We start from the raw sequence: 17,982 nt of genomic DNA, 5'->3' as shown, positions 1-17,982 counted from the left end.
AACTCGAAAACAAGATGGAACAGAGCATGTGTGTTCTAAGTTCTGTCGCCTTTTTTAAACCGAGGATTCCAAATACACTCGTGGAAGATAAATTTCCGAGTTAGAATGACACATTTTCCCAGCAAGTAATTTAAATGTCAACCAGCTCGTCGCACTAAACGGTTAAACAGAAACGCGGAGTTTTCTACTCGAATTTAGGGACAGACGAGAATGTTCCTTGTTGAACTTGTAAGACTTTCAAGAACTTGAAGGAATTTTTCGGTGTAGGAACTGCACGCATATGCGATATCAATCTCATTTCAACCATGAGATAGCAACCCCGAGCTTTGGACTCCTTTGGACACATCACCACCTTGTCATCATAGCCTACACAGAAGCTATGACACACCTTAGTCCACATCATAGATAAAGGCTTCGACCCCTGACCTTCGACGCATCATCGGCTACACAGAAGCTATGACACACCTTAGTCCACACCATAGATAAGACATCGACCCCCGACCTTCGGACACTTCTCCACGCCATAACCTACACCTAATCCCTCAACATCCTAAAACCAAAACGTATATAAACCGAGACTTCACCCAGGTCGGGCAGTTCTTATTCTTCTTCTAGTTGCTGTACTCATACAGCCCCTTTTCTCCGGTTCGGTATTATTTTGTAAGCGTTAACATTTATAATAAAGTTTTATAAAGGAAAATTAGTACTTGGGTTACGACTCAGCCTTCTTACTACAATCCAAGTACAAACTTTACGTGACACATACGCGGACAACAAAGGACCTCTGCACTAACGAACTTGCTAATTGCTGTTGACTTACGTACGGTCAAACAACGGTGTATGAGTTTGACGGAAAAAGGGAGATGACCCCGAAAATTCACAACCTGGAACCGTTAGGATATTGATGACTCATTAGGCACTTCGCTTCGGTGATACACGTTGTTGCCGAGTGCCGCTACATATCAAATTAACAAATATCGCTACGAATAAATTGTTTCCGAAAAATCTTGCTTTTGCCGAAATTGCCCGAATTCGAAGGGTCAAACGTTTACGTAGAAATTGTTTGCGTATGTTCAAGCTGCGATAGACGTAGCGCAATCAACGAGATATTTAAATATCCAGCAAATCTCATACGAATCAACAAACCTGAACACAGTGTGGGTGTCCGAATATGTCAGCATGAATAATTGCGCGTGCAATGAATGTTACGTTGAAACGTACTTAAAAAAAAAAATGAGAGAGAGCTTAGTAATGGATGTGTAAAAAAAACAATATTAAACGTGGCCGCGCAAATTGCCCGTTATTAATACATCGCGAAAGGTTGAAGTTAAAAGTGTCAACGAGCAGCCAGGGTTTAGCGAGCAATTATCCGGGAACGGAGTTCAAAGAGGACGATTCGCCTTGCACGCGACCAAATCGGGATTGTTGAACGATAAGATAACTACGAACACGTAGGACGGCTGATCCGATTAGATTGATCTGATTACGGAGTGTTCTGTCCGAAGCTATTCCCGTAAATCATTTACACCTATCGTATGTCAACGTGCACATAGGTACATGAATGGATGACGATTACATCGAATTTGCCTGGTTGAGTCTGTGCGCGTTCGAGACGTCGTACGGAGGAACTTTGATAATAATCGTTCAAGCGGCTCGAAGGGTTCGTTGATACCACAAGGATTCTTCCCTTCCATCGTTTTCTCTCTCTCTCTTTTTTTTTTTTTTACTTTTATATTTATTTACGTGCCGTCTATACGTATAAAGATCGTTATATGTAAATATTTCGTTGATCACGCGTTACGTTCCTAAGGTATTCATAGCGCGACAATAACGACGATACGCCTGAAAAGTAAAACACGAGATTCTTGCCGGAGGAAGAAATTTCTTGGATGTCTGTACTTCCTGCGCGCGCACACTAACAAACTATTCAGAAATGAAGAGAACGGCGACTTGGCACTGCGATAAATGGCATTTTCGATAGCGAAATTACCGCTATTACATATTTCACGCTATTTTTATTCGAAAACGGCGAGGTTGGAGCTGATTTTTTCTTCTTTTTTAAAGAATTCTTCTAGTCGTTTCACGCAACGCGTTAGTTTTTCTAACAATTTTGTAAGAACGGTAATTAATGTTTTCCGTAATTAATGAAAACGTCATATTTGCGGTGACTTACTACGCAGGGATTGCGTGTTAGAATTATTCATCAAAATTATTAGTTTCCTTTACTTGAAAAACGAACGTAATTTACGGTACACCTAATGTACAGGTTATCCCGTGCAACTGAAACAAGCTACAGCTTCGAAACGGCACGAGATAGAAAATAATTTCATTAGCAAAATTAAACGGTTTCGAACGATGTACGTTTCGAAATATGTGGTCATTTTGAAAGTACCGATGTTTCGAGTTTCGATGTTAACACTTAGTCAACCGCGCGCGCCACAGCGAGGTAAACGCTTCCACCGCGTTCGGATAAGCCAACCTATACGTTGTCCATCGAGGGTTAATGTTCACTACTTAAAAAACAAAGAAGTCTAATTATATTTTGCGGTAATGATTTTATTTAACGATTTCACATATTGTTTATACGAAACATCAAATTAAAAGTATACAAAAATATAGATAAAATCAAAAGCATTAAAGGTATCGTTCGATTATAACTTTATTTAGTCATAACTGGTAGTGTAACTTTTTAATTAATTTTAACACAACCAGAGTCGTGTATTTTATCATATACTGTACTTTATAAAAGTAGAAAAAGTGGCGCAATTAATTGGCGACAATTCCAGGTAAACAATAACTGATAATAACAATAAAAGAAAGGAAAACGCGTTGCTAAAATCGAAAAGGGAGATCTCCTCGTTCGGACGCGCAGCGTAATTCTTCACAGAAGGGAGATCTCCCTATTTGGTTGGCTAAGTGTTAAAATCATCCCCATTTTTTCAAATAGATCTATATATTCTCTTACTCGCCGATCGATGCATTTTTCTGCTCTCTATAATGAAAAGTATTGCAACACGTAGATCGAATACCTGACAGAAAGTACGGAGATTCGCGTTGACAAATTTGCACCGTCTTTCAAGATTATCAAAAGCTCAAATAGACAAGATCATACAGTGTCGTCCTCGATATCGTACAATTTTTCTCCGAAACATTCTTCCTATCGTTCATGCTTCTCGCGGTATTTCAGTTTTTCAAGTTGAACTAATTTACTTATAATTCTCAATGAGAATTGATTGTAAAAAGTCTACCAAAATAAAAAAAGTTGAACTGCCCATGCTGTATACGTTATATCTGTAGTTATATTCGACAGCCGATGTTGAGTACGTCGATGGGGCAGACAGCTACGCCCGTTGAGCTCCGATTGGATAGCAATGCGTCGCGGGTTCGAATCTCGCTGTTCCTGGATGTTGTGTCTGATATTACTTAAGTTTCTTCCGAAAGTACCTTAATACAACCGTGGAAAAGGGGCAAAAAGGTGTTTCGGGGCGGGGGCCTATTCTAACCTTCCAAAGTTTGTTTGGTAGTTTGAGCGAAGCACTGTTTATATAGACGAAACCAGGTGACAGACCGGGCTTTTCCATGCTGTTAACTGTGTCCCATCCGTGGAGGTTTTTTAACCGGTAAAAATCCGGCACTACCTTGTGTCCTCGTGTTTTCTGTTCCGAGTCAGAAATGGAGTGGCAAGGTGTGTCTATGAAGATTTTCCTCCACGTAAAAAAAAAGAATTTTTAAAATTTTTGTTTAGTTTATCTTCCAGAATTTTCTTTAAAAAAAATTTCTTTTTTCATTTGCAATATTCTGCTGTTTTATTCATTTTGCTCTTATTTAGCTGTTCGTTCACTTCGAATATATTTTATATTGTAATATCGTAAAGTAATTTACATTAGAGGTCGGTTGAAATTAGAAAAAACCGTGTACGCCGTCTTTTTGTGGTTCGTTTACATTTAAGAGCGTATATGTGACCTAGTTCTTACAAAGATATGAGAAAAACAACAAACAACGTTAGAACAGCAGGACGGTTCCGTGTTTCAAGGAGGGACGACCGAGAGGTCAGAGTATGCGAGTCGAAAAGTGTGTACATTGCGAGAGTCAGAGTTAATCGAGACATCGAAGAGTAGAGTTGAGAGAGTTGATCGAGACGTCGGAGAGTAAAGTTGAGAGAATTGATCGAGTTGCTAGAGAGAGAGTGTGTGTGTGTTAGATTCGTTGTGACGAGAGTTGCCAAATAACTGTAAAGTTATTTGATATAGATACGAGTATCGCATTTAGTTTCAGTTAAACAAACATCGTTTTCTGTCCAATTAACACCTGTGTATTCAATTCAATATTAATAAATAGTAAGTAATCGGGAAAAAATTTATATCTTAATTTCCACGATATTACGATATGGATATATGAGATTTGTAGAGCAATTATAAGAGACTATACGCTAAACAGTTTCGATAAGAATGATAGCTCGGGCGATTATCCGTAGATTTTTATGCAATTTCATATTTCTATGAATGTAAATGAAAAGATGAAGCCGAAATTCGGATCTATTTCGTTCTTTTCTTTTTAACTCCGAGTGAGTCTCATAGAGTTATATGGCAGAAGAATTACATTAGCTTTTATTAAATATCGTAACGGTTGCTCCATTTTGGATATTTCATACACTTTTGCATAGTGTGAGCAGCAGCCTGTGCATCATTTCGCCTTCAAATTTCCAAGTTTTATTCGTTGGTTCTTGAAATTCAGTGTTATCGTACTTAACACTGCTGCCTTCCTCGAGTCTGTACAGCCCCAGATGAACGTTACATTTCAATAGGTATTGTTAGAATATACATAGCTATGGAATATTTCGTTCTACTAGCCGATGTAATTTTTGCACCTTTTGCGCGTTACACGATCTTTATGAACGAACAGTTGAAAAAGAAGGAGACATCTGAGGAGATACGAAGCGAAGAAGAAGCGAGAACGACGGTGGAGCTAATAATTAACTCTAACGAGGAAAAAAATATAATTGGAAAATTAGCCTCGTACTTAGAATCATGTTATTCCTAAATATACTTAATCGTAGTTCTTTGCGTTGTATAATAATAAATCCGAAATACGAATAGAATCAGCTGCCAGCAATCGCCATAGAACCTACTAGAAACACTGTACAGACGTCTAATCGATATTCCATGACTTTTTAATGGAGATTCATACGACACGTGCGTAGGTGCAAAAACTATTTTTTACTTGCTCAACAGTTGTAACAGTTTTTAGAGACATAGAAAGGTATAATTAGTATATCGATCGCGTTATATTCTGTCACGATAGAAACGATAAAAGCTCTATCACAGAATCGAAACGAATAGAAATAGAATTTTTCTATCTGTTTTATAATTCCTCAAACTCTGTTTCCATTTTTCTACCTTTTATTTCAATAGATTTGCCTACACGGTGAGATAAAAATAGATACGAATAAAACTTTGTACGTAATTGTGATTCGCACAAAGTTCAAACGGAAAACTCTGAAACCTGCTTTTGCAAATTCACATTTTTACGAACACGACGAACAACTTATTCTGTGTGTCCGTCTAATCGTAAGAAATAAACGAGATATTTAAGTATCTTCTTTCTCGTGGCTCGACCAATTGTTCTCATTGTTGTTACATATTGTTAGAGGAACCGAAGAACGAAAATAAAAGAAGAACATCCGCGGAAGCTACCTAATGCACGCTGTTCTCTCGGATCATTTATCAAACTAAATGACTGTGAGTACGTTTTATCTCGTATCCAATCCCATCGGATGAAATTGAGGGTTGAGAGGAATTAATGCAGCTCGGTGTAACGTCCGAGATACCAGTATACTATGCACGGCAAACCGCTATTCACTGTACTATAATATACCTGGAATACTCTATTATTCACGCATTATAGGCTTGTGCACTATTGCATTACTAGCACGTCATATTCATTTGACGTTGACGAAGAAACGTCATTTAAATAATAATAAGAAATCCAGAAGCTTTCTCTTTAGTTTAGCACGCGAGATATTTTCTCACGCTATAGCAGACTGTGTCAGAAAGATAATTCATAATTCATATAAATATCATTTCTATTGATAAACGACAGATATCACATCGTTTGACATAATTAGAGAACGACATTACCATTTACATGTACGTTCGTGGAATATTGTTGCGTCATTCTCCAGTGATATAGCACTGTTCATCGTATTATCGTGATCGAGCTACAGTCAAGAGAAATACTGTTGTTGATCGCGAACGATTCTGTTATTATATGTATTTTATTGCTTTTTGCCCTCGCAAAAGCTTCCGTGAAAAGAGAAAAGATATCAACAGTTCGTTGGAACGGAAAAGGGGCGATCGCAACGTGACTAACAGAGAAGAAGTTTAATTTTGTTCCGTGGCACGGTTACACGCACTGATTACGCCGTCTCCTTGAGTCTCGAAAGAAACCAATCTCATCGAAGTTTTAATAAGTCTCGTCCATCAAAAGGGTAACCAATAACGATGACCTATTACCTAGATTTTATTCCTGCTCGTTCGAACGAATCGAACGACGATGGTCTTCCGATGGAATTCTTAACGATAAAAACGCTGCAATTATCGTTGCAGTACGCATTGGTATCGCTTCTTTCTTTTCTCATTTTCTTTTTTATTTTAAATCGCAAAAGCAATTAAGCAGTGAAGAAGGGAAGACGTCTCTTTTCATTAGAGATACATAAATTTCATTAAGAGATTTACAACGACGTTACAACGTGATAACGATATACGCGAAATGTTAAAACGTAGAACTGGTCTTACAGTTAATCGGCGATCATATAAATAACTTGGAGGAAATTGCTTTCGATATCGCGGAAATAATTACATAATCGTTCGCACACATGCAATTATATGAAATTATTACCAGGCGAAAATCGATTCTCTGATTGTCCGGTTTTAATTAAAATTCGGTAATACGTTACAGGTAGTAAAAAGACCAATAATTCGCTACGTTTTAAATATTACAATAAAATTGTCGATATTGAAGAGCGATCAACGATAACCATCACTGTTATTACTTTCACGCAGGAAACAATAATTCTACCACTAGTTTCAAACAATTTCAGTTCGTTAACGACCTGCTATAATTTGCGAAACGGTCGATTATGTCGTCGATAGCGAGTCCACGCTGTCTCACCAGCATATAGAACCGTTTTAAATCGTCTTCGACAAAATTGTCTCTCTGTGTGCTCGCGACCTCTTAATTCACAGCGAATTGTAAATCCTTCCTTCCTTCTTCGCAGATACGCGTGAATAATTAAGTGGAATTAAAGTCGGAGAACTTACCAAGGTATAGGTACCTTTATTTATCGAGCTCCTCGACCCGGTTTCCCTTCGGCCAGATTCGCAGCAGGCGCTGGATTACGAGCAACGTAATTTTAATTTTAGTAGCCAAAATTGTCGTCCTTCCACTCGTACAAATTCAAAATCACCGTTGATTACTTATCGCCAGGAATAATTCGACGGACGCGAGCCGATCCTACGAGAGTTTAAGTTTTATCAATTTTAACGAGCGTTATTCGAAGATCATGGAACGTAGAATGTAGGTCGTGCGAATTGCCATTAGCGTTCGGCGTATCACACGCTGGCAAACAATTGTCATAGAAAATTTCTTTTCCCCTCGAATTCAGATAATCGTCTCCGCTGCTACGTACGCGAATTACGGGCATATCACGTATCGCTTTTCCGTTCGATGTTCATATTTCGTAGAGCAAAGCGGAAATCAAAGGTCTGATCCCGCAAATCTGCGCCGTTCTGTCAGACTTTGGATCGCGCTCTACCGTGAACTTTCAAATTACGGACTGATTACTCGTCGGCCATTCCGATTTTGTCTCGGAACATTGAATCGGCCGCTGGAAACGCTGATTTAATTAGAACAGAAACTCGCAGGATTACAGGATGCTTCGCATTAAGCGTCTTTTAAAAATAGCCGAATACCATCGTTGCTTATTCGAATTGTTTTCCTCTTTCTTTCTGCTCCGAGAGTAATTTCATTTTATATTTACTCGGATGAAAATTGTGCCGCGCGATGTAATCCCACTGAATATATGTATACGATATAATTTGAACGTAATCACGTTGCCTCGCGTATAAGTAAGATAATGATGATTGATGTTAAACGTATTATCGCGTTAGCCTGGATCTGGCTGAAAGTGTGATCTTCGTTCTATGCGATTTTGGTATTACGTACTTGCAGTGTTACAGAAAAATATCGATGAATATCGGACGTGCCGTAATGTCAGTTGTGAAATTTCATCGTCAAAGGCGACAAGCTTTGTTACTCGTTATTTTTGTCATTTATTACGGCTAATAGAGAAATTAATTTCGTCGAATGTTCCGCTACAAAATGTACTCAACTTCAAGATCAATTTTACCGATAATATTCATCGTTTGATCGGTTACAAATCTGTGCCAAAGTTCAGTTTAGGGTACATCGCCGCGTCAGCCACGAAACATCAAACGAAGGAACCATTTTTTATTCGAAGGATTCCATATACGCACAAAGTCTAATTTTTCCTTTTGCACGTCATCCTCGTTAACACATTTGCATTGCGTATAACACTTGATACGATGATGGAACTCGTCGCTTCGCTATATGCTTGCGAAAATGAACTTGCTTCGAATTCCTTCATAAACGCTGTTTGATTCGAATAAAACATTCATAAAGCAGATCGTACCGAGTCCGAAATACCTGCGAACGTTATTGCGAACATTTTGCGTCCGCAGGATCGTTTGGCGCGAAATTGCGAATGGTAAATGAGGTAGTTGCAGTGGCTCAGAAATGGATCCCGTATCGAACATTACGACTTTATCGTAAAATCACATTTCCCTATGTCCCACCTATGCGTACAGGGTGTTCGTTGGAGAACTTCACGATGAATTTTTTGGAAAGGTACGCGTCCTAGGAAGAAGATATTCGGAAGGAAAGTATCGCGATTTCCAGATGGAAATCTAAATACGCTCCACGTTTTTCATCTCTTCGGAGCTTCCAACCTAACGCGTACTTTTCGACATCGAACGTGAAATTTTCAAACGGACACCCTGTATATATATATCTTCTATCTTGGAATTCATATAAGTGTGCGGACACTTAGTATAGTAAGTACGGGCGCAAATCGACCATTCACGCGGAATGGAAGCCATTTTCAGCGGAAGACTCTCAGATTCGGGTTTGCGATGTAAAGCGATTTTATGGCTGATACGCGGCCGATAAATCTTCAAGATACGAGCGAAATAGAATGAAGTTATCGTGCCTGACACCGCCAACCGCTAATTTAATTGGCTAACTCGGTCAGGAGTCATTATCGACATTCCGGAGGAGTAAACCGGACTTAACCAGTCGCAGACTCCACTCGAGTCAGGCATATTTCAATGAATTAATTAAACGAGATGCGCAATAAATACACGTATTTTTCGTAAACGTCGATCAGAAATTTTAACGCGTGATATTTTCGTAAAAAGTATATTTAGAAATCGTATTTTCTTATTAATAAATATGTACGATGAAAGGAACAAGTTTATTTGGAAAATTGAAAAAGGAGACAATTTAAAACTTAGATTATTAATGAAATATTTCAATATTTTTTCTTCTCTTCTGAATCGAGGTTCGATTTTTAAACGTGGAAATTTTATTCACATTTAACGATTAAATATTCGCGTCACGTGTTCCTCATAATCTGAAAGTGTAGTCTCGAATGAAACGACAAATTTACGAGTAACATGCTACAGTCAAATAGGTAATTTCTATCTAAATATTCGTAATCGTTCGAGTATTTAAAATATTCCTTTGAAACTAAACTTTATCTAAATTTAACAAGTTAACATTTATGTCACGGAGATAAACGCGTAAAGATAAACGTAAAATAAAAAGAATTCTGGAATTACAAAATGTATGAGTACGCATAGGTAGTAACTGAACATTACGCCTACACTGTAAAAATGTCGTAGTTTATTAATTAATAAACTGCTGTCAAAGGTTACGGGTTATTCTGAAATAAATATCGCCATAAAACAAGTACCGTAGTTAATAAACTGTATCAAAAATTTTGTTGAGGTTTAGAAGCAAATAAATGCTTGAGATAATTAATATTTCCAACTAAATTTTCGGAGTCTAACGTCACTCTATGGTCCTGCAGGAAAATTTTAATACAACGTGCTCGAAGATAAAGAACAGTTCGGAATAAAACCAGTTGTACTGGGTTGGCAACTATGTGATTGCGGATTTTATCATTACCACCTAATGACAAAATCCGCAATCACTTAGTTGCCAGGCCAATAGAAACGTTCGAGTACTTTTGTGCGCCACTGTGTGTGGAGCCTGTCCGAGTCAGTGATTTGCTTCTAATTATCACACTATCCTATTCGAAAACATCAATTTTATTATCATTCGTTTTACTTAAGGTTCTACCATTTTGCACGGCGATTAACAAAATGCGTAACGAAAATATATAAAAAGCGAAACGTAAAATACAGCAAGGCAAGTTACAATCTCAAATGATAGTATTTATACGTTCTGAACATATATCGTATGCAGTACAATGCAGTACGATTAACCTAAACTTACATTAATATCATACAGTGTACTTAGAGCTAACAAGGTAGCTTACAATATCATAATCGCTGATACAAGTTAATATGTTTGAGAAAATGAGGAAGATCTTCTTCCCTTTTCTATTTATTTTTTTTTTTTTTTTTTTGGTTGTGTCCAATCCTCAGTCTGGCGAGAATAATTCGCTCTTTCGCGTTAAATAAAAATGCTGGACATTTGTCAAATACATTTAGATGTACGTTTATGTGTCTACGTGTAGGCGCGTTTCTCGAAAAATCAATTTGACAACACAAACTACAGATACATATCGGGAATATATCGTGCAGAGCGTGCTAGGAATGACAAAAGTTGCAGTTACGCCAAGAGGAAGCATTTACACTTTGCCAATGTTTGACTACAAGACTCCTGGACAATTCAACGCGACGTTAGAAGCGACGAAACAAGGACTCGACGCTCCTTTATCCTTGCTCACTGTCAAGCTCTGACAACGATAAATAACAAACTTTAATATTAATCGCAAACAAAGAAAATAATATTACCCAAGAAACAACGTTACCATGAACTTTAGGAATACAGCGGGCAAACTTCACCGCTAATTTTAATCGTGTCACCTAACTTTGAATGCTATCAACAGAACGCAACACCGTCTGCCCGTTTTCCGTCGCAATGTTCGAACGTCTTGCCACCATGAAACGACTAATCTCGATGATGAATATGACCGCTAAGATTATCTCGATTTCGCACAAGTGAAAAACGACGTCTACGATCGCCAGGCCTGATAGAAACGAGTTTGGCGCGCGCGCGCTAAGAAAATAGCAGGCCAATTGAATTACGTTTCGCGCTAACTGAAAGTGGTCCTTTCAGAAAACAGGAGGCCTCGAACTCCGACTCGAAGAGCAGACGATGGAGCAAAAGGGCGTTTCAGAGGAGAAGCAGCGAGGTGGAGGTTCGTCTGCATCGCACCTCTTTCACAGGATCCCAAGGACACTCGAGCGTCGATGGTCCAAAGTCGCCGACTCCATCGAGACGTCGTAGCTCTAGCATAGCGGTAGCTAGGCCGACTCCTGACTTGCACAGGTATGCGTCTGAAGGGATAAGTTCCTTTGGCTACGTTACTCGTTGGCAGAAAAGTTTCCCTGGTTAGAAAGTTCGGGATCGAGATTACCAACTTGGCGTTTTTTACACCCAAATTCCGGAAATCTGGCTTCTCTTCAACTTCATTGGCGCTGAGAAATTTTGCTTGCCTCTTTTTTCCAATCCTTTGAAACATTTCTTCTTTTTTTTTTTTGATAATTTCATTGGTTACAATTGCAAAGCTAATTTCTTTTTGCCATGAATATGAATAATAACGACGTAGCAGATATTAGCTACATTTGCCCTCACTACTTGTCTAATAGCCTCGCTAAGCGACGCTACAGCTGAGAGGGTTTTTTTCTCTTGTATACTTCGTTAAAACAGAAGCAAGAAACGGAATGCAGTTGAAACTTCTCGATACCATTATAAGAATTAGGGCAGAACTTTTACTCTGAAACAAGCGACGCAAAGATTTTGTCGTATCCGAACAAACGCTTGACAATTCAACCACAAAGAAAGTTTACGAATGTAATTTCAACGAAGAGAACCTGGACTTCAAACTTCTCGCAATTTAATTACAAAAAATATATTTCGATACGTTTGCCTTGCTCCTGTCTATTCTTTTTTTTTTTTTTTTTTTTAGCATTGTTTGGCTGAAACCTGAGAGTTCAAGTTGGCAATCTTACTCGGGATCTGTAAAGACGAATTGTATTAATTGCACGACCTGTTCTAAAGACGATATCTCGATGGCTCGTTAGAGAAATATTCGCTCGTTCGCTTTTTGTGAAATTTGACTCCTCGTTTACGACGAATAGCTCTCGACCGTTTCTTTACGCTATGTAAAAATCACGTTTACATCTACTTGAGAAAATTCCTGAAAAATATTAATCTTGTTTACGTTTTTAAATAAATCGCCCTTTTTAAATCTGTTGATTTATTCGTGCGTGTGATGTATCGGTAGAACATTCGTGGGAAATATTCAAATTCGCATGAAAAATTTCTTCGGTGCCCGAGGGCTTAATACGAATGTTCATCGGTATATTAAAAGAGCTACCTTTTCTGCTAGAAAGAGCATAAATAAATTACCAAGTTTACAATATAAGTTTTAGTTACAAAATTATTATCGCGTAGGGCTTTGAATTCCGGATCGGAGTTGAGCAAACATTGTTGGAAAATGGGCTAAAATGGGGATGGACAGGTTTTGCGTATTGGTAATGGCCAATCTTTTGACGATGTTACTGTGAATAAAACCTTTCGGAAATTATGAATTTTGTTCAACTCGCTGTAATTGCAGCTTTGTTTAATTCATTTACAATATCTTGTTTATGAAAACGGTATTATACGTAATCATTTACCCCTCTTTTTCCAGTCTAAAAATTATAAATCGACGATTGTTATAAATAAATTAATTATGCATTAACGCGTTCTTTGATATATTGAAGGAATGCACAAAAGAGCAAATATATAAAATAACATACTATACCGTTTCAGTTGTGCTTCTTTTATTTTCAGATTATCATTCAATGAATTATTTCGCCTAATAATTTAACAAATAATTCATTGGCATAATTTGTTCAGCAATTATTTAAATGGAATCAACTCATCCAATAAAATATTATTAATATCGATAAGTCCATTAATATTTAATCGAAGTAAACATAAAATCTGATAAATATTGATACTGTTTATTATTTAATTTCATTGCCTTTATGTATAAAATTTTAAATAATGAGTAGTTTCTACGTGAGAAATAATAATAACACGATATAGATATCGACGATTTTTTTAAATAAAATATGTTACGTTTATGTCTAAGAGAATGTTTTAAATAACCTTTTCTATTTATTTTCCATTTTTGTTTTTTCTTTTTTCTTTTCTTTTTTTTTTTTCTTTTTTGGAGGAAACTAGTTGGCCCTTTTTTACACCACAGTATCATACAGTTAAGTTTCTGCATCTAAATATTCTTCTGTTCAGTTCTGTTTTTAATCTGAACTTTTTATACGGCTGCGTCTTTGCAATCGCTCGTGTAATTACTTTCTTAATTACTTTCAACTTTGAAAACTTTCAAATTATCCGAAACTCTTTAAAGCTACTCGCGGCTTTTTATATCATTATACATTGACCTGTTTATACAAAATAACCGAAATAGGAATTTTGATTTTCTCCGCGAAACATTAATTTACAGCACTATACTAGTGGCTGTATGAAAAGTTCATACGTAACACGAATCGAAAGAATTTTTTACGTATTATTCTTCCCAATTTGGCGTACAATATATTGTAGCCTAAAATCCAATTTTTTTTATCGTAGATTGTATACGAATTTGGCTATTGAATCCTAATAAAAATTGCAGATAACATTTATAACTGTACCAAAGAAAACTTCATCGAATTCCATTTAATATCACGTCAAGTAGTTTAAAATAAATAGTTTAAAACTAACATATAACATATTTAAGCAGTGAAAAATCCTCAACAATACAAATACACGTAGATACGTACAATGACCACAAGAAGTAGATATTTGCACGTACAATGCTGTTACTTTCTACTTGTTAGAAACTCTAGTTAGATTTTCACTGGTTTCGACAGTGCGCGCGGTATACGCTACACGAAGTTAGAAATTCGCTAAATTTAGCTCTTTAATCCTTAGACAAAATTCAGGACGAGCGAATCACACAGCCTTCTGCGTACAGTCCGACCTTAAGGGAAAATATCCTGTCACGTTACCGTAGGTTACGATTTTCTGCAACAACGCTAGGCGTTTGAAACCGCTGGAAAAATGGCACCGTGTGATCGCTGATAGAGCAAAACACTGTTGTCGCAAACATATGCGAATTAGTAATTTGCGCTCGAATAATTGAAAACGTTGCCAATAAAGCAAAATAACAGTATTTAAAATTTCTCTGTATTGTTAATCGTATTGCAGCAACAACTTGCTTCCTTCTCTGTTTATTTATCGTATTTCTTTCGGTATCAACGGAGTAGAAACATTCTTTATTTTCCGTCATCATGCTGCGTAAAGATATTTTTCTATCGCTTCTGCTTTCTCATTATCATCTAAATGCAATAACTTACACCTATCTTACTATCGAAACCTACAAGTAAAATCTCTCATTAAATTCTCCTCGCCCCAACAATAGGTTTCTACAAGCAGAAACCGGCCCTTGGGGTCATTTATCGCCCTCGCCGAGGAGTCCCACAAGAACCCCGGCCATAAGTCCTGGAACAGCGTCCTCTTCGTCTCACTTGAGTCCAGGCACGAGCCCAGGTGGACCAAGTCCAACTAGCCCAGCTGGTACAGCTGGTTCAGCGTCAGGATCCCGAGCTCCAGGACCAAAGCAATATCGCGGAAGAACCAGCAGTATGCCGGCGGTTCCACGACACAGAGTGAGTCGTTACTTACAATCGTCATATTTTCTAATGAAACGATCTTTTCTTCCTTTTTTTTTTTTTTTCTCTTATCAAATTCCACGCGTTTCATCTTCGCGGTATTAAATGTCTGTAGTTACGTGACGATATTACCAAACTCTACACGGAGCTTAATATACAGTTGATAGAGCCTTCGATATGCCAATTAACAGGGAAGCTATTTGATGGAACTTTCCAATACTAGAACAATCACTTTCCTGATATTAACTTTCATTCGTTCAAACAGAGATCAAAGAGATGGCGAATTTGCTTTAACATCGGAGGGCTCCCTACCTTTTTGGCGCGCCAAACTATAGACATTGTCGACGCGAGAGGGTCCATTACATTCCCTTTTTCCATTCGCCGTTTATGCTCTAACGCGTACGACGATGCTAACGTTGGTCGAAAAGAATCGTCGCTTCGTAGGAACGTAAACGTAGTCCATTAGACGCGGCGATACGTCCACGCCAGTGTACAGTCTGTAGAGGACTACGTAGAGTAGATAGTTGATCGTGAGATTTATACGACGAGATTGCTCGTTGTCGAAACTGTCAAGTGTATTTAAAATAATTAATAAATAAATACAGGTAATGTCGCTAAGACGCTCGTACTAACGCATTCGCTAAGACACTGTATAATCGCTGATACAGGGTGGTTGGTAACTGGTGGTACAAGCGGAAAGGGGGTGATTCTACGCGAAAAAAGAAGTCGAAAATATAGAATAAACATTTTTCCTTTGAGCCTTTGTTTTCGAGAAAATCGACTTTGAATTTGCGCTCGGTACGCGTGCACTTTATCACGTCTTGTTATAACGGATATCTCTGTAGATCGTTGTCTCGATGGAAAAATTAAAAAAAAAATTTTATTCTATATTTTCGACTTCTTTTTTCGCGTAGAATCACCAACCACCCTGTATACTCGCTGATTAGATCGCTGATAGATACTCGATGGATACTCGTAGATACTCGTCGGTAACTGCTAGATACTGTAATCCTTACGATCGCGTCTGTTTATTTATACTGGTCGGGGGAGAGTCGGAAAATTCACATTCGTCTGTGTTCGAGGGTTGCGCGTAGCGGCGACATTGTTTTGCCCGGAGTTTATTTATTACTACATTACGTGTTTTCTAACGATATTGATACTCCGAGGCAAAACAACATGATTTGAATCGTCCTCTAGCTCATGTGTCGCTACAAGTCTAAGAAGCGGTCAGTAAGAGATTTTAAGCATAAAAAGAAGATTAAAAAGGAAACACCCAACAGATCTCACAAAGGACATAACCTAACAAACACGATGATGGTACCCCGCTGGGGGTAGCCACCCACATGTTATATTAGTATACCGCTATAATATTTTACCAAATGTCCTACTGGACAAATTGTAAAATTTAAATAAATAAATAAAAAAAAAAAAGTAAGAGATTTTGTCTCGCTGCAAGACGCTTCCACCCTACATCGCTACATTCGTTTACAGCTGCGACGTCGTACTCGCCCCCGCTACTGACAATTTCAAGCCGAGTTTACACTGTTTCGCTTTACATGAACACGGCGGATGAACGCTGCTTTCATCTGGTTTCATCCGCGCATGAAACAAGAATGAAAGCGGCGTTCATCCGCCGCGTTGTTGCCAAGTGAAAGAGCGTAAATTCGGCTTTAACGCCAGTTTCCGTGACGGAAACGCGCAGCGACGAAAACGAGTGGCCGCTGTTTCGCGGACAGGTGCACGTTACTTTACAATGACGTTAGGATCAACGCGTTTAATACACGAAGCGATGCTTCGTGGATAGAGCAGCTCTCTTTCCGAACGTTAGGCTAACAAAATATTCGAATAGTAGACGGTTGTGCTATACTTGGCTCTGCTATACTCTACACACTAATTAATTAGCACGTAGCCAACGTGTATACGTACGTATTGCGTTTCTGTGGCTCGCATTAATTTGCCAAAGCATCGTCGAATGTGCCGTGTCACGCGGCGCGCAAAAGCGTCTGCTACAGCAATATCGACAGTTTAATACGTTCCCTGCCACGTGTACTGTTTCCGAGACACGCTGAACTTTTCATTCGAGTAAAACGATACTGCTGTTGTTAAGGAATAAAGGATGGTAAAACGATCGACAGACTCGTAACAAAAACCACGGAAATTTGTGCAAATTTCTTTGATAGTAATGCATTTTCATTGACGAAAGCGACGAAAGCCGATATCCATGTTCTGGCATAGTACAAACGAACGGAGATTAAATGGTTTTATCGCATAAAAAGCGAATTTTATCAATCTGATGATTGAATTAAAAAGGAAACATAAAGGTATAGCAACGTATAGAAGGAATACGTACGTAAAAAATATGCGTCAAATAGATCGAAAATACGTCACGATTATTAAAGTCTTATCACTGTAACGATATCGTTTGTAATTTAAATTTTAATAAGCTATAAACGGGTCTCTTCGCGTCACTTACAGTTAATTGATGAGCTTTATCGTAAGCTTGTTTGCTGCAACGTTTCTCTTATGGCCATCTATCCTGCAAAGTATGATAATAGGCCACGTGTTTTTGTGTCCAAACTTTTTATAGACAGTACATCCATTTTTCTCTGTTATAGACTGTTCAAGATTTATCGACAATCTTTCCCTCTTCTTGAATTCTCATAAAATATCCATTTCCTGCCACCTGTTACGACTTTCTACGAGAAACTTTCACCCCTATTTTCATCTTCCATTTATCATAAACTCTTTTACGCTGCTATTTTAAAGCTGCAACTATCGTGTCTCGAAGGTTGATAAATTATTATCGTTGATTGGAAGAGAACACTTATGGAAACGAGCCAATTTTAGCAAACGATTTATTAGAAAATCTAGTAGATACACCAGCGATTGTTAACTTTGTACGTTTAAGGATCGAATAACCGTCGGCCTTCTCATA

At 38.0% G+C, this 17,982-nt stretch overlaps 1 protein-coding gene across 2 annotated transcripts in view; it reads left to right on the top strand.

The window, feature by feature from the left end:
* Positions 1-17,982, top strand: part of LOC117209603 (GTP-binding protein RAD-like) — a 76,543-nt gene that overhangs the window by 5,711 nt on the left and 52,850 nt on the right. Inside the window, exons 2-4 of one of the 2 annotated variants that reach the window (XM_033451804.1) lie at positions 11,446-11,658; positions 13,556-13,594; positions 14,798-15,044. In XM_033451804.1, the coding sequence (XP_033307695.1) occupies positions 11,446-11,658; positions 13,556-13,594; positions 14,798-15,044 (499 nt within the window). The remainder of the gene's footprint in view (positions 1-11,445; positions 11,659-13,555; positions 13,595-14,797; positions 15,045-17,982) is intronic. The other variant, XM_033451805.1, reaches the window with a different exon arrangement.

Source organism: Bombus bifarius, unplaced genomic scaffold (assembly GCF_011952205.1).
Source record: "Bombus bifarius isolate JDL3187 unplaced genomic scaffold, Bbif_JDL3187 scf7180000008178, whole genome shotgun sequence".
NCBI classification, from domain to species: domain Eukaryota; kingdom Metazoa; phylum Arthropoda; class Insecta; order Hymenoptera; family Apidae; genus Bombus; species Bombus bifarius.
This window is presented reverse-complemented; position numbering and strand designations above follow the sequence as displayed.